Here is a 22,184-nt window from a genome sequence, read left to right on the forward strand (position 1 = left end):
CCAGGGGAGGTTTAGATTGGATGTAAGGAAAAATTTCTTTACTGAAAGAGTGGTGAAACATTGGACCAGGCTGCCCAGGGAAGTGGTTGAGTCCCCATCCCTGGAGGTATTTAAAAGACGTGTAGATGAGGCGCTTAGGGACATGGTTTAGTGGGCATGGTGGTGTTGGGTTGACGGTTGGACTCGATGATCTTAGAGGTCTTTTCCAACCTCAATGATTCTATGATTCTATGATTCTATGATTTGGGAGTGGTAAAATAGAGACTTGGAGTACCTCACGATGCTCTATTTCAGATATTGAGAGTTTAAATTATTAAAGGCTGTGCTCTGATGTAAGTGTCTAACAAAACTAAATAGAAGCTCTTTGTGAGAATGTGTTTGAGAAGAACAAAAACGTTCTGCAGGAGCAAAACAGGGTGGCCATGCGTTCAACAGGTGTTTATAAATAGGATCACGCAGGAACCCTCAGGACCAATTGCCTTCTAACACCTAATTCCTCCCTCTCTCACGCTGTGGGGCTTCCTGATGGAAATGCAGTGAGCAAACGTGATCAACAGTCATTCAGCCAGAGATTTGTTGTCATCTTCTTCAATTCCTTACCGCTGTTAGGCTACACTGTTACCAAATCTTACATTCTCAATCCCGTTTGTATCTTCGCTAGTTTTGATTCCTTCCTCAGGGTACTGCCTGCTTCCTGCTTCAATTTCTGGCTCCTTCCTTTTTTTCTTTCTCTACCTTCCCCTTTCTCCAATCCTTCTCCCCAAAACTCTGACAAAGTGAAATACAGGTTTCTTCCTCTCCTCAAATTATTTTCTCTCCCTATCTTATCAGGTTTTTCTCCTCCTGGCACAGATCCAGTTTTTGTTTGCTGTGCTCCTTGTAACTGTTTTATTTTCTTACTGACACCCACAGTCTGTATTGGCATCTGTGTCATGCCTGCCCTTGTCTTTTACTTTCCCCCTTACCTCGCACTCTCCACTGACACTTTCACTGAACAACTTACTCCGTAGAATGCATCTTAATATGCTTAGTCTTTTCCATCTTTGGGGAGGAGAAAAAAAAGAAAAAGCTCTTGACCTGCTAGGCAGTCTTCCTCCTTTTACCTCTAAGCTCACTCTAGTCTTGTTATGCTGTTATTTTTCAACCTCTTGAATCCAGTTTTTGTTTATTGCTGCTCTCCACAAAGTCTCTAATGACCTTCTTTTGAAGAAAGCTCAAAACCAGGACTTCATCCTCATTACTGACTCACTGTTTACTTAAATGTCTCTGCTGATCTGTACGTAGCTCTTCCATTTTATAGTTCGCTTGTAAATTCTTTAGGATAGGGCACTCTTTTTTTTTTTTTTCTGTGTTTGTACATTATTCAGCTCATTTAGTGGGTTGTTTTGAGTAGGACTGTGAACTACCATGAAAGTACAAATAACTAATATGTTTTTGATCAAAGGTTCCTTTCCCCCCACCCTCTCCCTAGGTATTTGACCAGATCAAATTATGTAGGTTATCAGTGGGATTGATAATAAGTAGCATTTTAAAATGGCACAGCTAGTTGTCCGCAAACGTTATCTCACAAATTTGCATTGCGCTACAAATTTAGACCAGAATTTTGCTAATCTTTCTCATGTGAACTGACTTACTTAAGTCAGTGGACTACTAATATTTGCCACACAGTAAGGATTTGGCTCATAATCTTGGGGAAAGCATTTGCATGCACACAGGGAATATTGTCTAGTGTTTTTTTTAAAGGCTTCCTCCTCATTCCATTCCTCCTAATGAGGTTTTTTTAACTTTAAAGTGGGAAGAACAAGGTAAGCATGATCTGACCCAGATGTGATGCCTAAGGAAGTTGTCTATGAAGCTCTCTAATTCAAATGGCGAGAGGAGAAAATTATCTCTGTATGGGAGTTATTATTTGACTTCACAAAAATAAGTCCACTTGGCTCCTAGAAAAAATGAAAACACTCTTTAACTGTTTAAATAACACCTAACAAATAAGGGAAGGAGGCACAAAGTGATAAACCATAGAAATTGTAAACTTTCAACTGATTGAGGACAAATAAGGGGCAGTGATTGCTGTGCTTATGTGGAAAGGCAGGAACGTTCTCTCAGGCACTGTAGAAATTGTGGACACCCTGGTCTCAGAAATTTAGAGGTATTTACAAAGAAAATGATTTGCAGTGTCTTTTCACAGACTGTCAGTGTGGCTTTTTTGAGATTTTACACATCATTCACATAATTTGTTACCTATTTATTTCAATAATAAATTTTCTATATAATTCTTTTTCTTGGAAAGGAGAGAACACGTTCATTTTCGGTATGTTTGTAGATATAAATTATTCCTTTGCATTTTTACTCAAGTGTGTTGCTTGATTTTTGGGATCAAATGCCCTGCAAGGTGACATTTCTTCCAGTTTCAGCAGTCATCATAGCGATGGGAGGAAGCTGCTCAGTGTTACCTCCACGGAGGAATCCACACTCTCTAATGCTGTGTATCAAACTTAGGTGCCTGACTGAGAAACTTAAGCATCCAGTGTACAAAATGGAGAAAGAGAGGTTTCTGATTCAGATGCTCTTAATTGCTCTCCAAAAGCTACACTGAGTATATAGGGAGCTTAGGTTCCTAACAGAAGCATCTAGGTTGTTTTTCTAAGACCAGACAGTTTGACTATCTCCTGCACAGACGCTGAAGGGAAGTGCCTTCTTGACCCAGATTGGTCTAACCGTGGCATTAAATAGTTGAGTGTAAACTTGCTGTTTGTTGTACTCTTTGGCACTGACTCCAGTGGAGTTGGGATTTCATGTGCAGCGTGTATTGCTCACAGACTCTTTTGTCTTTGGAAGAACAAGTCCAAGATAATAAAATAATGTGGCAGGGAAGGGCAAAATAAACCAGTTCCATCACATAGATTAGGGTCATTTTATACAAAATAAATATCAGTATTTGCAAGGCCTCCTTCCTCATTTCAATCAAATCTAGGTATATTTTCTCATTCATTATATTTACAGGTTCTCAGTTACTTTCTGAACTGTAGCTAGTATTGTCATCAAGTATTTATGCTGTACTTGCTTCCAATAAACAGGTAGAAAATTCAGAATAATAGAATTCACTGTTGTCACGCAAAGCTGCTGGCAGGACTGGATCCTGGTTTTGGGATGCCACCTTGTACCTAAGGCTTCAGCTATGTACCAGGCCATGCATATCCATAGGGGAAAACATTGCTGATCGTGAGGCAGCAGGTCCTGGTTTGTTTGGTGTTGCTGCTGGCATGCTTACCCTCTAAACTGAGAAAGGGAATTGGTTTTGTGCACAGCCTTGAAAAGTTGATGGTACCAGTGTGTAAGCAGACAGGATATCCTGAAGTTGAAAGGATTTGGTACATGAACAAGCATGGGCAAAGGCAGCAAATGACTGAAGAGGGTAGGGCAGGCACTGGAGAGCTGCCGGTACCACCACAATATTGACTGATGCTCTCAATGCAGAAATAACACTTCTAGTATTGTCACCTACAAAATCTGCATATAGATAAAATGTGTTCTATACAGGTGCAAGTATTGAATAACTTCTCTTACTTTCCACCTTCTCAAATGTGAAGACTTTATAATATTTACTTGTCAGGTTGAAGATGGTTCTGTTTTAGTTTGCTTCATCAATGAGAAAGGGAGAAAGGGAAGAAGGTCATTCCATTGCTATTCTTCTTTCTCTCCCAACCTTACTTTATCCTGAAATTCGATGTTTATCCCTGGGCAGGTTTTTACACAGTTCTCTACTTTTTCCAAAGTCACATGCCCATTTTATAGTAATGGCAGGGTACTTGAATTTACCTTTAAGAACCATACGTCCTAGCTTCATTAAAAAGAAACAAAACCAAAACCAAAAAAACTGCGAGATTCATGCTGTAGTAATGCTGTCAACTGAATTGTATTTTTTGTGTTCAATTCCAGGGCCTCAACCACAGGACCATCCTTCTGTCCTCTAAATTGGTTTTGTGATTGCATACTCCCTTTTCATGCTGTAGTGGTGGCTTTGGTACACAGCCATTTCTTTCCTATTCAAATTTCTAAACTTCAGTGGTGCTTATACCTTTTCAGAATACATGCCTCCTGCAGCAAACAGTTCATGGTTTCATGAACAGATACTGAAAGTTTAAGGAAACTGCTTGTCTGTTCAGTTGAAAGAATTTTGCTGTAATGTAAGCCATTAAACACTCAAACTAAAGAACAAGCTTTATTTCATAATCCAAGTGAGTAATTTTCCTTTTCTACTTGTTTTCCTATTTCTGAGTGTACAGATTTCAGCATTGCTTTTTCAAGGTGATGGGATAATGCAGTGAATGAAAGTAGCAGGTCTAAGAAAACCTCATGACCTGCAAACATTCCCTTTGTCCAGCCTTCCTTTCCTGTACAGGGAAGCCACAGAGATTGTTTTCTGGCCCTCATTTTTTTCATACTTTGTAATTTGTCTTTTATCTACAAAATGGGCAAAAAATAAAAGATAAATAACAATTATTTTATCATACTTCTGCTGAATGGTTGCCTTGCCTCTAATGATTCCGTTTCATAGGCAGGTATTTGGCTACTTCAGTAATATTTATACAGGCTGACATTGAACGACTGTTGCTTTTGCTGCATATGACAGTATCGACTAGCACAAAATTGTGGTCGCACGTTAGTGTGCAGTATGCGTCAATGCAAACCCATTTAAGCAGCTTCAAGTTTTTTCTCCCACATCCCCTCCCTTAATTTTTTCATTGCCCATCTTACCAGCAGAAGAGCTAAAATAATTACCTGCAGTCTCATTTTTCACTTTACTACATGCAGATCTTGTGCGGTTGGGCAGCGAGCGGCTGACTGGGAGGGGCCTGCTCTGATGCAGCACAGGCATATGACAGCAGTAGCAGCAACAGCAATCAGAGCCCTTCTCCAGGCGGGTTTTGCTGCAGTACGCTGATTGCCACTTTACAGCATCCAGCAAGATCCCCAGCAGCAGGCACTTGGAGGAGACTCTGCGTGGGCACTTGTTTAAGGAGTACCTGACTAAACAATTGGGTTATTCTTTAACTGTGGGAGAAGTGCCTGTATTCCCTTCACGCAAGCTCCCTACTGGCTTTCTGCATTCATATTTATTGGAGCCGTTTTCCCCTCCGTCTTTCTCCCGTTACTTCTTTTTCTTTCTTTTTTTTTCTTTTTTTTTTCCGATCGTTATTCACCCCCCCTCCCCAAATCTGTGCTGCATCACTAGCTCTCATTATGCTGTGCTCAGTAGCCCAGTGTGTTCTCCGCCTCTGCTAGGCAGTGGCAGCATGGATGGTGCTCTTGTGACGACCTCTGCTGATGCTATCAGTCCACTGCGGATAGGCATGCTGAGTAATCCTGCTGTAAATGGGCGAGGACACGGACACACGAAAAATTAACCACAGCTTTCTTCGAGACCACAACTATGTGACTGAAGGTAACAGAAATACTGTCATTATTCTCTTCTTGTATTGCATATTCTATGCCAGGAATGCACTGTCATTTTGGAGATATAGGCTGTTCCTTTTTTTCTTGTCTTTTTTTTTTTTTTTTTTAAACAGGGAGACTTTCAAGGCATTTTTCTGTGTGATGTAGCAACAGAATCTGTTTGAATTTGCTAAATCCCGAAGGCATTCTGTCATGCTACGGCAGTATATGAAACTATATGAGCTAAAGAAGGTCTTGCATTGTGCTGAGTTTGTGCTAGTGAGGTGTGCAGCACCTGGCATTGAATGCACAGTAGCTGCAATGTGGAAGATTGGAAGCAGTTGATTACTTAAAAGAAGGTGAAAGATTTGAGAGCACTAAAGTAAGAGAAATAATCTGTAAAGTTAACTGTTTGCTGGTGTAATAAAGGTTATGCATCTCATTTTGGTAATTGTAGCCTGAGCATCACAGACATTGCCGAGTTGATTGTTCCTTAGAGAACCGTATACATTTAGAAGGGATATGTAAGCATAATCTTTTGAAATACTGCTGCCTTCTTTCCATCTTCTGTGTTATGTGCAAGGTACATGAGAAAAGAAAAGGTACCTTCATTGTAAATCATTCAGTGGCTGGTAGCTTATTACATAGAAAGGAATTTTCCTGCAGGTGACATACATTAAATGCTGAGAGAATTTATCTTGAGACCAGTGAAATGGTTGGGTCAGGTACTGATCCATATTTCCTTGCCAGAAAGTTGGTTTAAGAGCAGGCCATTTTAAGATTGATTGACTGAACAGGAGAAATGTATTTGTAGGTGCTTGACTTTGCAAATATATTTGTGTGTGCAGAGTTTTAACAGCACTTTCCAGCAGCAGAAACAGTACTTCAGTGTAGGCTTATATAATATGAACATACTTAACAGCAGGGTCAACCAATACTACTTGAGACTCAGTCTCCAGATTCTGTCGTCATTTGATCAATGCTCAGTCACTTAATACTCCCATGCTGCATCCTGAAATGTGATCAGCTGATGCTCTCTTGATAATTGATGATTTGCATTTTTTTTAGAATGTAGAAAACAGCAGGATGATTTTGCCATACTGGGAACACAAAGTAGATTTTTCAGAAGAAAAATTAAAAAAGCTGTGTATTGTAAATGTTACCACTGGCTGGTGTAATCGTTTGCTAATCTTGCCTCTAGGACATTCTTTGCATTCTGGTTCGTGTTTTGGTGCATTTTTTAATTTGTTTTGAATTTTTGGTTACTGCTTTTTGTCTGAATGATGAGTTATGTTTTGAGATGTAGTCATCTGTAATAACATTTGAAGAAACTTTGTCTTAAATTTATAAATTTATGCCTTAGATTCTGCAAAATGCACAGTATAATTACTGCAGTGTACTTGCTACATGTTGAGATTCAGATGTATATTTAATGGGCATGTGCAGCTATGTTAAAATTTGGACTTTCGAGTCTTGTCAGTTTTGTAATCTGAGGAAAATAATCCCTTATGGATTTTGCAAATCAATATTCTCCTCTTTTGTATGTTATGGGTGTTTTAAAAATTAGATGGAGGTTTTTAGTATTTTTGCGGACACTGCTGATGCAAGTTTTAGATTTTCTCACATTTCATCTTCACTTGATACTTTGATCAGAAGGACTGGATGTTCTTCCACGATTGCACATGGACTGACTTGTCTGAAGTGGGTCAAAATATACCTTGAATATCAATGTCAGCCTGTATTATATTTTCCCTGTGATCAGAAGTCATCATGAAATATGTTGGCATCTGATTTTGAGGTGGATGAAGTATGGGAAACCTTCAGTAGCAAAGTGTTAGTTCTTCAGCTCTGACTGTGTAAAGTTTCTTGGGAATGCTCAGTTGGTCAGCTGTAATAAAATTCTTCACATCTGTTATACCTGACATTGCCACACCTTTTGAAGGATCATGAAAATCATGAGGGAATGGATTTATCTGTGAAATTTTTCCAGGGATACCTTCAGCTCAAAGAAGCCCATCACAAATTTTAATTTCTCATTGATATACTTTGTTTAAAATGCTTAATGAATACGTAAGCTAAACTGGTGCTTAAAATGTGCTTTGTTTGTTTTGTTTTGTTCGGTGTTTTTTTTTTTTTTTTTAATTTTATGTAGAGATTTGGCTCCATGAAACAACCTTTAGCACTTCTCATCTGTAAAGGCCTGAAGTCCTTTCACAGTCCTTGCATTTGATCCTATGATATGTTAGTGCTGCGTGTATGATGGTAACATACATATAGAAACGCAGTTGCAGGCAGTAGTGCATTGCTTTGTTATATTGGAAAATAATTTTATTGGGGCTGAACCCAAGTCTTTCTTTTGGCATCTTTGGCTTTTGTAATCCACTATTTAAAACAAAGACAGACTTTATATTGTATCCAGCGTATTAGAGAAGTTCCTGATTCGTTGTTGTCTGTGAATAACTACAATTTCCTCTTCTGTTTTCAGAGTTTTGAAATCTTGATAAGGGGTGTCCTCTGTCCTTGCTGCTCCATGCAGCAGACTAAATTCATTTACAAAAGGAGGTATTTCTGACCTTTATATATACCTTCTTCCTCTCTATTCCCTGAGGAAAGTAAAGCCAACAATAATCAAGATGTTGGGTTAACTATAGTATTGCTTTAGTTCTCTTCCTCTTTTACTTCTCCAGTGATTTAAAAAAAAAAATAATGGGGTGACACATGAATTCACAGGGTATAGGAAAACTGTGAGCCAAATCTGATTTGCTCTGCTCTTGCTAGAGGACCTAGCGTGTTCCTAACGAAACTGCTTACTTGAGCAAAGTTGGATTTAATCTCTTTGATAGGTCATTATTTTGTAACATTGGGGTTATCTGTATCACCTTGATGGAAAACTGAATTGGTTTTTAAATCTCAAAAATTACTTGATTTGATGGTTGATGTTTTACTGTTGATGTTACACTGTTTCTGGTAATAGGCATTATAGACACACATATGACAACAGTGACTACCTGGACTTGTTTCTCCTGTTACATATGCATATCTGTAATAAAACCAATGGAGTTAAAACAAGCAGGACTTGAATGATTTTGTCATTGTAAGTCTTAAAAGTATGTTACAGGCAATTTAATTCCAGCAGCAATATTCAGTAAGTTTTTTCAATGATCACTTTCAAAAGTGGTTTTTGAAGGAAACTGTTGTAATTGGAGTTGTTTGTGTAGGGAAAACAGAAAAGATCTGATGAGACTTGTAAAGAAAGAGAGGAGAAAGACCTGAGGCCTAGAAAATGTGACCTGTGAGGAAAGATTGAACTTTTTTATGTGAAGGTGGTGAAACACTGGGATATATTGCCTAGGGAGCTTGTGTAGTTTCTATCGCTGAAGTTTTTAAAAGCAGGTGACATAGATGTCTGTAAGAAATGACATGGGGATAGCTGAGCCTCCCTTGGAGCAGAGGGATGGACTAGATGACCTCTGAGATCTGTTCCAGCTTGTGAATCATTGCCGAGCTGTGTTTTATCTTTATTGCCTTTTGCACCCTAGGTATAGGACTCAGCTGCCCAGGAGGTGTTGTGTCAGTAAAATGTATTATTTCCACAACACCTTTAGAAGAACAGAGAAGAGAGGAAGAGGTGTGGTGTAACATGGGGAAGAAGATGGGCTGGATGAGAGAAACATGAGCCTTTGTTACTTACAGGCAAAGTCTGTTAGGGGAGATGGCAAGAAAATAGTGGACAGTGAGTTGGGGGAAGGGATAAAGGAGGGAAAAGGCTTGTGTGCTTTTGGGGGCAGAGAATGTCCTTCAGTCCGAGAGTTCCCTTGACATTACCTGTGCTTAAGATAACAGTAAAACTGACAGGACTGCTGATGTGCTTTGCTGTCTTAGGACCTTGGGATCAGCCACACAGGATCTGATTCAGAACAGTGAATTGTGTGGTGTGGCTGCTGTATTCTTGGCAGGGGCAAAAAGTTGTGGGGGAAACGATGGTGCTGCTCCTTTGAGCAACTGCACAGTTAATTCAGCTACTCTGTATTTTACAGATTTAATGATTGACAGAGAAACAATGAACAAAATTCACTATCCTTACCAAACTATGTTAAAGGATGTGATTCATATCCATGAACCCAAATTTATCTGGAGAAGTGCTTCTTTGGTGGCAAAGGCTTTCTTCAGGTTGTATGCAGACATGTCTAGCGTATTGATTCATCCCTGCCTTTTTATGGATTATCCCTAGTTTAGGAAGAAATAAAAAGTTGCTTATACTCTCAGTTTCTAGAGAGAGACAGGTTCCTCCCTTGGTCTAGGCCTGCAAATTCAAGTGAAGCCAGTGAGGTTGCACAGGTGCAGTGGGGCAGAGGCTGACCTTCACTATCTCGTCATTTATATGGCCGAATGGTGCAGATTGGTTCCATATGGCTTAACTTCTATTAAAAAGTTAATCATGTTAATGGTGTATTAACCTCCTCAAATGTGATATTTGAAGAATAATGAGAATTACCAGTGTAGTGTAAAACATATTGAATCATAACCATGTGAAATGTTTATTATAGAGAATGAAAAGAGACTTCTTTTTCCTAATGATTTTAAGGAAAAATCCTCTGCAGATAATGAAAACAGATTTTGGGGGTTTTTTTCCCCTTAACTAAAGAAATTAGTATCTCTGTTCTTCATTAATCAAAGTTAAGGGAAATTACCCATTTTCATCTGCCAAGAAGAAATTTATGTATGAACTTGTCTTTCATAAACATCTCAAATATGATTTCAGTAAGAGCTGGCTACCTGAGAGTATTGGATGAATATAGCAAAGAGGTACTGCTCTTCTGGCTCAGGCTCACCATCAGTCTAGTCTGTTCACTTATTTCTGAGAATGGCTAGTTAACAAGCTTATTAAGAAAAGTGCAAGAGGTAACTCTTCCTGTCTTAACCTCCAGCAATTCAGGATTTATGTTGTGAATATTGATGATTTTTATCTTTTTACAAAACTCATTTAGAAACAGTTTTAGAATGACCCTAGAAATTATTGCTCATTCTTATTCTAGTCACTTGTGTTAGTTATTTTTTTTTTTCCTCAAGTCAAGTATGAACAGAGGTAAACCTTGTTAAGCATAACTTTGCCCCTTGTTAAACAGGATACAGTTATGTCTTTTGTGCACAGATTTGGTTCTTCTTTCATTCACAGTGCTATTCAGATGAATGTTGTGGGTAGCCTTGAAGATTTGGATTAATGAGGTTTATTCCATCCAAGTGATGCTGCTGACTTTGTAATCTTTATTCATGCAGCTTAGTTGGGAGAAGCCATGGAGGCAGGGCTAGAGCACAGCTGTCACACTGGCTTGCACTGAAGCCTGAACCGTTTGCTCACCCGCTCAAGCCTGCAGCTGGATACGTGGTTCAGCATGCAGGAAAATAAAACATTGGTTCTACCTGAAGCTTGGATCTGTGTAGCACAGACATTTAAGGCAACGTCCAGTATGGGCAACATGAGGCAGCAATTTGTTCAGGCAAGCCTCGAAAAAGCAATATAGATTTAGCCAAAGTGATTACACTGTCAGCAACGCTTGTCACTATACAGTACCAGCTACACGTTCAAAGTACTCCACAGATATAATTTTCATACCACATATGTTAGGCACTCATAATATCATCATCTCTTTTACTTGCCAAATTTACTTTCTGAAGAAATCATAATCAGGAGTAGGATTAGGACAGTTATGACCCTAGACTGGGACTTTGGAGTTTCTTAATTTGCTGTTCCCAGCATTCCCAGAGAGCAGGGACATGTTAGTGTTAACTTGTTACCACCTCCTCAAAAGACCTGCCTCATCAAGGAAGGGAATAGTTTAACGAGTGGCTGTTAGATCCTTCTAAGAGAGCACTTCAAGCCGCTCTGAGCTGCAAGACATGCTTAAAAGGCATGGAGTTAACTTGGTTTGGATCTGTGATTAATGTCATGCCTCCACATGACAGTTATTCACCAGTGTCACATGTACCCTGTAAAACCTTACCAAGTGTGACTAAACTGGGTTGCAATCTTCCCCGTTTGCAAAGGCATAAATCTCTAATGCTGGACCGCTGGTTTTGGTGGGTTGCCCAGAGGGACTGATGGCAACCTTGTGTCTCTTTGCATGCATATATAATCAACAGATGATCTCCCACTCAGTAACTAAATAAAAACTGTGTATAGTTGCTGTGTAGTGTTGGAGGTCCTGGAGAAGTGAATAAGCTGTATTAACAAAAGAAAGAACTGTCTAGAATATTAGCTACATGATAAACAAGCCAAGCTGCTTCCTTGACAGTGAGTACACAGAGCTACAAAAGAACCTGGTTGTACCAATCTGGGGCTTTTCTCAGGTGCCAGCAGTGTCTGAGTGGCACAAAAGACCAGTTAGTTTCAGCAATTTAGCCTATATGCAGTTTATTCATACGTGTATTATGATATATAGACAAATATGGACTAGAAACATTATAAATAGAAATCTTTATAGTACATTTAACTACATAGCTACTATATGTAATAGATTTAGCTACGTATAAACCTTAAAAATGTAAGTTCAGGAGGTCAACACTACAGTGCATGTGTAAGATAAAATGCAGGCATAAAATATGATCTATGCAAGCTGTCTCTCTGTGCCAGATTTCTTTCTAATTGAAACTGACAATTCAAAAGCATTGAATAATGTAAAACTAAACAACACCATGCAGGTAGAGTCAGTGTCATCGTTCACTGCAGGAGCAGTTTATTTAGCATATGCATCATTATGGAAAGAAAACTGTACTTTGCAATATATTTTGTTTTCTATGTAGACCTCAGACATTTCAGCAATGTATCATATATTTAAATTGAGAGTTTAGAGAATAATAGATGTGGTTCTTATATCAGTTTAAATGTGAAACACAATACAATAACACTGAATATTTTATAGTAGAAAAAGAAATGAGTATCTTTTATTAAAGCCATAAAAAGGTAATCAATTGTTACTGCTTACATTGTGTTACTACATCATTACTAGTTTCTGGATCTTTGAGACTTTCCTTCCACAGTTTCTTTCATCCACCGTAGTAAGGCTTTGTATAGGGGAGTATATGCTAAGAGAGGGCAAGGTATTTGCTGGCTAATATTAGTGTAGTTGTTTTGGCCAGGGAAAGGGTGGTAGAGTAGGTAAATATCTCAGAAAAATAGAGGAAATTATTATGGGGATTTTTGTTTTTAAACAAGAAAGGGTTTTAGAATGCACTTTTAGCCATGTTGAGGCACTTTCTTCATCAACTATTTTTGTAGTCCTTAGGTTAATGCTAAGCTTGCCTTTAGAAATGAATATGGTCTATATTACTGGTTCCTGGTGAAAGTTCCCCAATTCTTTACCAAGTACAAAAAACCCACCTAGCAAAGCAACCGTATATATGGTAAGAGAGTTCCTTTTCTCAGGAACGTTTCCTTGCTGAAAAACTATTGCACCTGTTATTTTTATTGCTTAAATGCAAATGAGAGGAGAATGTATTTTGCCAGTGCAAATACAAGTAATAAAAAATTACATTAAGAGACTCAATTCCTAATAAAATCTTTCAGCACAACATGTCATGCAGTTCAGTGACTTTTGTGAATTATTAATATGACAGGGATTTGGGATCTGTATTGTTAAATATAGCAGTGCTTTTCCTTTCATATTTACTGATGTATCTGTTTAAAAAAGAAAAGAAGATGGAAACATCTGTGTGTAATATAATGACATTTGTGTATGTTTCACTTAGGAACAGAGTACAGAAGAAAGTAAAGGACCGAGAGTTGGTTTATTATCCTCTAGTTCCAGTTCAACTCAAGTCTGAATAGTACTTAATTAATTGTCACCTTAATTCTTCCTATTTATAGTGCTTTTGTTGTTCATGTGACCCAGGGGTTGCAAGTAGTCAATGACTGTGCAAAATAACACCATTTGCATAAATTCTGAGGTTAATGCTGCCCTGTGATAGTACTGATTGCATTGAAGACAGCCATAGCATGCTCTGCCTGTTGGGCCAGTTTCTGGTAAAAAAATAAAGATTATCAGTGTTCAGTTAAAAATAAACGATTGCTTATTTCCTCCTCTTTGTTTTTAATGGATCCATACTATTTCTCCCTAATACTTTAAATGAGTATTTCAAATAGAATAAAAATAGTTCTCAAACAGTGAGCTGGTCACCAATTTTCAATAATTTATTTCTAAACTTTTAGCCAGTCAATGCAACCTGACGTTACATTAACTTTGAGAGGTTTCAATTTATGATAGAACTTGGCACAAGGTCTTTAATAAATCTTGCCAGGGTTTTCAAATTTATAGCTGTAAATCAGGCTCTGTTTGTCATTATTTCATAAATAACTTCTGATAGAATGTCTTTATTTCTACATTGTGATACGATAAAAAGAAAAGTTTAACTACTAAATTCAGTAATAATAAGTAATTAGTAAAATTCAACAAATAGGCACAGTGGACTGGTAAATGCAGGGCAAAATTGGCTGCCAAGGCGGCACACAAGACTCTTGTCATGCTACAAGTTAATTTGGACACCCTGCTTGATTTGATACCTTTCATTTCTGCATGCAGATCTGTGATATGGGAATAACCAGTGTAAGATGAAGTCAGATGTGTATTCTGTAGTCTTCTTTTGAATGGATGATTTAGGTCAAGTATATTCTCTTTAATCAGCAGTGAAGCTCAAAGCAGAAGTCACATATGCAGTGTCTTTGAAATAGGTAGCTGTGAATTATTACTGTCTTACAGAAATTCCTAGAACACTTGATGCTAAGAGTCAAGTAATGGCCATACGGATGGTGGTGCTTCTTACCGCTTGGGTGCAATGTGAATATGATTTTGTGCATGTTGTGTGTACTCGTGCTTTTGTATATATGTTACACTCACAGAAGTCTTGTGGATGACTGCTAGTATATATTTTCTGGTGTGTCTGTACTCCTTCCAGTTGCTATGCTTGAAATGTGAATCTAGAAGTATTAGTATGGCTATGCAGAAGTTTCAGCACTGGGAGATGGGACAGTAAGAACTTGTATGTAGGGCACCGTGTGTCTTTGAAGTCCCATATAATTCACAGACTATTTTGGTCTATGTATGTCAGTGTTTGCTGAACAGCGAAGTGAGACTTGGTCTGTGACTGGAGCGAAGCTTTCCTTATACCAGGGGTATGAGAAGCAGTGTCCTTGCGTTTTTGAGCTTCCCCAGTGGTGGTGACAAGTTGCAGTTTTCTGAAAAATTGATTACTTTGACATGGATTTTATTTTCCAGGGCTAGGTATGTATTTAATTGTTAGAGTCAACATTTCTGTGCTTTCGCTTGCAGTTCAGGAAAATGGGTCATATAGAATAGAGGCCTTTTGTGACACAAATGTAAACGTTACAAAGGTGCTAGATGAAAAACAAGTAAGTTGCATCTGTTAGCAGTAATGATATTGCAAATCAACCAATTATATTAAAACTTTAAGATTGACTACCTGCAAGAATTTACACTACGTCCAAGTGAAGGTTTTTAGTTGCTTAAACTTTTAACTGTTCTGCTGAAATTACTGCAGAGTATGATTTGTATGGAGTATAAACACAGGTGTTTGTTGTGTTGATCTTTTCCAGTTTTTCAGTTAGGTTGAAATACTGAGAATGTTTCTTTTACTTTTTCATACCTTCAAATTAATTTCAAGATATTTTAAATTTGGGATTTGGTTTGAAACTGCTTGTGGATGCAGTTATTGGCAGCAAATAGTCCGTTCTGCAGAGGAAGGTGTAGCCTGGGCTGCCCACCCTTCCTTCTCTGCTGCTCTTGGAGCCTGTCCCATCACAGGGGGGGAGTATCAGTTGAGAGGAGACCAGAGTGAAAGAGGCACTGGTTAGCCCACCAACCTAAGAGTCCACCTTCTTCAGAAAATGCTAGCAAACTTGTCCTGTTTTTAGTCCCTTGCTATTTGTCCCTTGCTAGCAGAGAGGGAAACGTCAGACCTGCCTGCTCCTGAAAGCACAGGTTGCTGTGAGCAGTGCTGACTTCTGCAGGTGCAAAGTTACATCAGGGTCCCATCGCTGCTCCATGCAAACTGTTAAATGTGCACCAGGAGAAGGGTTAATGTTTTGGTCAGTGTTGTAAAAACTTACATAGTAGCGATGCTTACTGTAATGCTTCTTCAAATCAAGCTTTTTATAAGGCTTTTGTAATGTTTATGCACAGTAGAAGGAAAGGGGAAAATATGAGCTATAAGTGTATTGGAAAAATGTTTAACAGTTATCCTGGATGTACCTGGGAAATGGTAGTAATAGTAGTAATGTTAAATCTGAAAGCGGAAAGCTTTGATGCTTCTGCACTATAAATAATTAGTAACAAAGTTGATTGCCAGTGTGGAGAATTGTTTGCAGAGGAATTCATTCTGATTGTTAAGTGTAAGTATATTTAGATAGAAAACAATTTTTGTTCCTGAAAGCCAAGAAGTTGGTGTAAATTGGAGGAATTAGCTATTCAGGCTCCACAGAGCAAATGTCAGCCTGGTTATTACAGATGAGACTTGATAGATGTAGTTACATTGAGGTTAGCACAGGAAGCTATTCCTTTATTTTACATTTTAATGACTGAATTCAGTCATTATGGCTGGGGGGTTTTTTTGGCTGGCGTATTATTGTTAGCAATTGAATTTACACAGTTTTCTTTAAAAAATACCCAGTTTGGCAGTTTCCTTTCCTGAAATTTTGCAAATATTTCTAAGCTCTTAATGTCCCTCTTGCTAAGTCACCTCTGATCTAGAAATCTCCATTCATAAATTTGTTTGTGCACATGAGCATATACATTGTCCAAGACAGTAATGTATCCAGTAACTCCAAACACTTTTGAAATTTTAAGACTAAATAGAAAACCTTATCTGAATTTTGCCAAGACTTAAAATGTCTATGTTAAAAATGCTTTTAACTTTAGAGCAACCACTAACCATTTTGACTGGCTTTAGGTCTGATTTTTCTAACGTATTCATCTGTCGGCTACCATTTCTAAAATGTTGTTTCATTCTGCAGCTTGACAGATTTAGAATAACTTATGAGAGCATATTAGTTCTGCAGTTTTACATTCTTTGAAAGATCTGTATCATAGGTTAATGGGGTCAGTATTTGAATTAACAAGTTGTTAACTGAGGATGCCTAAAATATATGATCTATCACAATAATAGAATCCAAATAATTGAGCTCGAGGAGGAATAAAGGGACTTATCAGAGTCTGCTTTCAAAACTGAACAATGAAAGTGTTCCTGTTCTTTGCCTTTTGCAGTTTTGCAATGCAGTCCAGAAATTGTGACTCCAAAATTTGAGGTTTTATTGTATAAGTGAAACCCTGTCGGAGTTTGCAAGGCAAGATCTATTAGTTAAATAGTGCTAATATCTGCATCCAAAATAAAAAAAAAAGGTAGCTAGATAAGATTTGACTACATGTGACAACAAGAGACACCTAAACATTTTAACAAGAACCTGCCATCATGGGTGGAACCTGCCGCTAGAAGAGGTGCAACACAGTTCTAGCAAACTTGAGCACAAGTTGTTTCACCTGAAAATAGTAACTCTACCAGTTTGCTCATCCTGGACAAGGAATTCGGGGAATTCTTGTGCTTTAGCTTGTAAGTGGTGGTTCTCATGCATTTGTGTAAAGAGTCATTGTTTTTTCTTTTCCTTGTTCTGTCAGAAACCTTCTGCTGGAGCACAGGAAGATTTTTCTGTAAGTGTTTTAGTTTTATTTTTCAATAACTGCTTTTACTGATGGAAGGATGAACAGAGTTTATTGACAGTGCAATAGTAGCACATGGGGCAGAAACAGAGATGAGGCAAAGCACCTGTTCATCCTAATAACTCTTAAAAGCAATAACCCAACAGTTCCCTGAAGCTTTTATCCAATTCAGAATCCCCAGAGCTCCTCTTTTCAACTTTGGGGCTACCCAGATCATATCCATGGATGGTCCATTTCTTCTTTTGAAGCTAGCTGCTTTAAAAACTGTCCACTTTTGATGTTGTGTTTCTGTAAACTGATTGTTCTGAGGCCAGCTTGTTCCTGCAATTCTGTGAGAGAGTCTCAGTGAAGATGTGTTCTGGCCTCCCTCTCTGTATGTTCTTTCTCTGTATAAAAAGAGAGGAGAAGAAAATTATTTCGAAAGTTTTATTAGCTTATGTTTCAGAGAGAAGAGACTTTCTGTGTTGCAGACAAACTAAATGCAGAAGTTAATATTAAAACAGAAATGCTTTGGAAGGCCAGTAAATACGTGGATAAGCATGCGGGTTCTGTCTGTGCTCCGTTTGCTGCTCCTTTTCCCGCCTGCAGTGTATCACAGTGGTGGTGAGTATGCCAGCCTCTCAATGCACCCCTGAACTGCTGCTGCTACCAGCCCTTTGTGTGACAACATTGGAAACATAACAATCACAGTTTTTACCCTTAATACTGCTTTTAAAGATTAAGTCTTTAATGAAGTTACAAAAAAGCAGGGTTAAATAATGAGCTCAGTGCTGCCACGGTTGGTCTATTAGCAGCAACCAAGCCTACTAGGGTCTTCAGCTAATTTAAAGCTATCTAGGTCTGCCTATACCCTATATAATCTTCCCAAATTTCTTTCTTCTGTCGCTGTTTCTAGTTGAATTTCATCACACCAGTGTTTTTGGAAAGTCTCAGTTTACCATCATAAATACTTATGCCTGTATCATATATTTACCACAATAAATGTGATACAAGACACGAGCTATAGTTTCTCTGTGTTAATATGTTTTAACTCACAGATAGCTGGTGTTTTCTGGAATCTGAATCTCAGATCCAATAACATACCACACTTGAAGAAGAAGGAGGATATGCTGATCAGTTCCTATAGTTTAAAATTTGGGCTGAATCTAAAATACATCTGTTCTTCTAGATGTCTGACATGTGGTCAAGACTGGAAATTATACAAGAGAGTATGGATATTTTGGGACTAAAAATTTCACAAGAATAATTTACGTTTTCCCCTGGTTCACACAGCCTTCTACCCAGGCAACAGATACTTTCCTAAACCTAGTGGTCTGCCTTGAAGTCCCCTTTCATGTGCTTCTGGTATGTGCCTTCATGCTCCTAAAGTTCCTTTGATCTCCTTTTGGCCACTTTCCAGACCATCTTTTAATTCCTTTTGTGACATTTCCATACCAGCTTTAATTCCTGCCAGAAGGCAACTGTTCCATCTCTGTTCAAGCAGGGCCCCAAAGCTTTAAATTCTCAACATGTCTCTCTCTGGAAGTAGTATTCCCTGCTCAGACTTTGGAGAAATCAGGAATATGTAGATCCACGCAGTGCTGGGGAGAGAAATAAGGAGACAGAAATATAGTCATTCCTTCCTTGACTACAATTTTTCTCTTTCCATTTGCTGCTTGACTTGATTGTAGTGATACTTGGCTTTTATCTGCAGTACTTGCTACTCCTCAAGCTCCATAAATCCTTATTGAAAAAAAATGGAAATCCAGCCAAAACCATAACTCATTTGGCACTCTTTGCCAAGTTCTTTCTGCTCTCTGTACTTATAGCCATTAAATCTTGTGAGTGCAAGACCTGGGATTTGCCACTCAATACCATTCTTTTACTGTCATTAAAGGACGCAGATGTGACTCATAATCATCTTGGACTTGGAGTGATTGATTAATCTGCATATGACCCTCAGGTGCAAGAGGAGGGTCGTTTTGAAATTTCAAGAGTCCTACTTCTGCACCGTTCTACTGAAAAGGAATTTCTGACTTAGGAAGGAGGCCTGGCAGGCTTCCTGGGTAAGGTCCTAGTTAAATAGGTTAGTATCAACAGACTCATCTGAAGAATAGGGTCAGGATTTTACCTTGTTACCATAAGGGGGAAGCTAGTGGTGTTTTCTTTTTTAAGTTTACCACTCTACTATAGAACTGGAAGTGATGGGAAATAATGGAAGTTGTATGAAGATTTTTTTTTTTTTAATTCAGTTTTATTTTTTTCTACTCTAGTAGGTTTTTAAAAAACTGAAATGCACTACTTATATTTGTTAGGACACTAAGATCTGCGTTTCCATCAAACAGCAACACTTTCTTCTTTAAAATCCTGACAGGTTGTAACAGCCTTTATGTAATTGTGGTTTAGTATCCAATGAAGTCTCTTAAGAACTTGCCACTGGCCTTAGTGGGATTGGATCAGGTTGCATGGCTTTGCATAGCTGTGTTCTATGTACACATTGTAAGTCCATAAAAATGTATGTCTGTATATAGAAACCACATATTTTGTGTGTGCTTTGAGAGTCCTGATTTTAATCTCTACACCTATTTTTTCTAATTACTTTGTACAGTAACCTTAGTCTTTTGTCTTCAGTACTACATTATATATGTTGTGGAAATGTAGTAGATAACCCCTGATACTGTAAGAGTTTTTTTGAAGAGTTTATCTGACTCAGTGCAAGAATGGATAAAGTAATAGCTTACTAAAAACCTTTCTGGGAATCTCAGTGTGCTGAATCTTCAGAGATTCAATACCATTACTGGTTTTGTTCTTTAGGACAAAAATAAGCAAAGGTGGAAATTTGGCCTAACTTCACTGTATTCAGAAATCTTAGATTCTACAAAGCTTAGATCTTTCTACATATTGTCAGGAAATGCAAGTACGTTCTGCAGTTTCATAAGAAAAAAATCCTGGGAGCTGAAATTATGTGGATTTCTTAAAGTTGTTAGTTAATTTTCTTAGGGTTTATTACATTCCTGTTTGCCAGCAAAGTGTATGTTTAGCCTATAAAGATTTTATTCTTTAGTCAAAAGAACAGATTTTCCGTAGTTACTATAACCATTTAGAATTATCATTTTGTTTCTTTGCATAATGGGTTAGGAAATCTACTTGGAAATTCTCATGCATAATATAATTTGTTAAATTTAGGGTACTGTTAAGATTATCCTGTTGAATACTGTGACCTTAATACTCTCTTTGCAAGTTTCCTTAGGAGCTTAATGTATTCAAATTTATAATAACAAATGGGTGCAAACCCATTTCTTTTTCTTTGAACTTTTTGCCTACTCCTTCTGTATGATTTACCATTGCTGCATATTGTTTTCTTTTAAATACTCTTTATGTTTTTGCTTGAAGCAAAGCTACTGTCCAGATTTTCTCTTTGAGGTAATGTTGCTTCAGGCTACTTTTTAACTTTCTGAAATGCAAATTAATTGCAGTTCAGGTTTTAATTGTATGTCTTTTTCTTCTTTTCAAGAATATACTGCCTGGACACATTATCAGTTTGTTATTTAAAGGGCTGATAAATGTGTCTAAGTTGTATTAATTTATGTTGCAACAGAATTCAAATTAATGCTAACCAGAAGATCTTTCAATGGATGAGCAGCATGAAAGGTATAATTAAATCTCTCTGAAAAAAAATCACAGGATATTTCATGAATGTCAGTAACATAGTTTCAGCCCTTAAATAAATTTCTTTGTTACAGATATCTTCCAGGGTTATCTCTACCAGAACTGTAAAAAAAATGTATGTCTTAACAAAACAGTAATTCTTCCCCTTGATCTGCCCATTCAGGTACTTTTGGGTTTGTGCTTCGTTGTCAGGTTCGTATTGGCCCCCTAAATTATGGTTTTACAGCTTCCAAAAAGTTCATATTGTGGTAGTATCATGATGACACGGTGTTTTTTTTGAGCTATGTGCAAAACATTTAGGTAAATACTTAATATTACGCCGATAAGGAGTCTCCCTGTAGTCGGTGATTACTGCTAAGAGCATTCCAGAGTGCTTTGGTTGAGGCATTACCTCAAAGATTAACCCACTATCAAGGAATAGACTATGTCTGAAGAATTAGCACAGTTGCATTGTTGGGATGAAAAATTGTGTGCCAAATGCAGAATTAGTCATTTAGAATCATAGAATCATTTAGGTTGGAAAAGACCTTTAATATCATTGAGTCCAACCGTTAACCTAGCACTGCCAAGTCCACCACTAAACCATGTCCCTAAGTGCCTCATCTACACGTCTTTTAAATACCTCCAGGGATGGGGACTCAACCACTTCCCTGGGCAGCCTTTTCCAATGCTTGACAACTCTTTCAGTGCAGAAATGTTTCCTAATATCCAATCTAAACTTCCCCTGCCTGGTGCAACTTGAGGCCGTTTCCGCTCGCCCTCTCCCTTCTCACTTGGGAGAAGAGACCGACACCCACCTCGCTACAACCTCCTTTCAGGTAGTTGTAGAGAGTGATAAGGTCTCCCCTCCGCCTCCTTTTCTCCAGGCTAAACAACCTCAGTTCCTTCAACCAATCCTCATACGACTTGCTCTCTAGACCCTTCACCAGCTTCGTTGCTCTTCTTCAATTAATCACTCTTAAAAATTGTGGTTAACTTTATCGTAACCTGGTTCAGTCACTTGTGGGAGTGTATCAACCCCTTGTGGTCAAATCCAGTAAACTGTAGCGAAGAGATGAGTGACCTTTTCTAGCTCTCGGTCTCTGAAGCACACTTCTTGGTGCAAATGTTGTGTCTTTGTGCTTTGTTTGGTTTGTTAGTGACAAAGAGTGGGGCACAGTGATCCAACCCTTTGGAACAGGCATTTATTTGCTTAACCGTGTTGCTGTAGAATCTCACATTGCATTGGACACTCAAAGCTTGTCCATTCATCTCTGAAAATATCATGGCAGACAACCAAGGAGTGGAGGCTTAGCAAAGGGATTTTGTTCTACAGAACACCAGAGAGTTTCATGTCTTACAAACTGGCATTTTGTAGAAGTATGGGAACAGTGTATG

The 22,184-nt window shown here is 38.2% G+C and overlaps 1 protein-coding gene across 2 annotated transcripts in view; it reads left to right on the forward strand.

Moving 5' to 3' along the window:
- PPP2R2C (protein phosphatase 2 regulatory subunit Bgamma) overlaps nucleotides 1-22,184 on the forward strand; it is a 213,680-nt gene that overhangs the window by 60,665 nt on the left and 130,831 nt on the right. The window contains exon 1 of one of the 2 annotated variants that reach the window (XM_009273750.2): nucleotides 5,352-5,446. The exons of the other annotated variant lie outside the window; for it this stretch is intronic. Coding sequence (XP_009272025.1) covers nucleotides 5,377-5,446 — 70 coding nt within the window. The 5' untranslated portion in view covers nucleotides 5,352-5,376. Of the gene's footprint in view, nucleotides 1-5,351; nucleotides 5,447-22,184 lie in introns of those variants that run through there. 2 annotated transcript variants of the gene reach the window in all.

This window comes from Aptenodytes forsteri, unplaced genomic scaffold (assembly GCF_000699145.1).
Source record: "Aptenodytes forsteri isolate BGI_AS27 unplaced genomic scaffold, ASM69914v1 Scaffold111, whole genome shotgun sequence".
NCBI classification, from domain to species: domain Eukaryota; kingdom Metazoa; phylum Chordata; class Aves; order Sphenisciformes; family Spheniscidae; genus Aptenodytes; species Aptenodytes forsteri.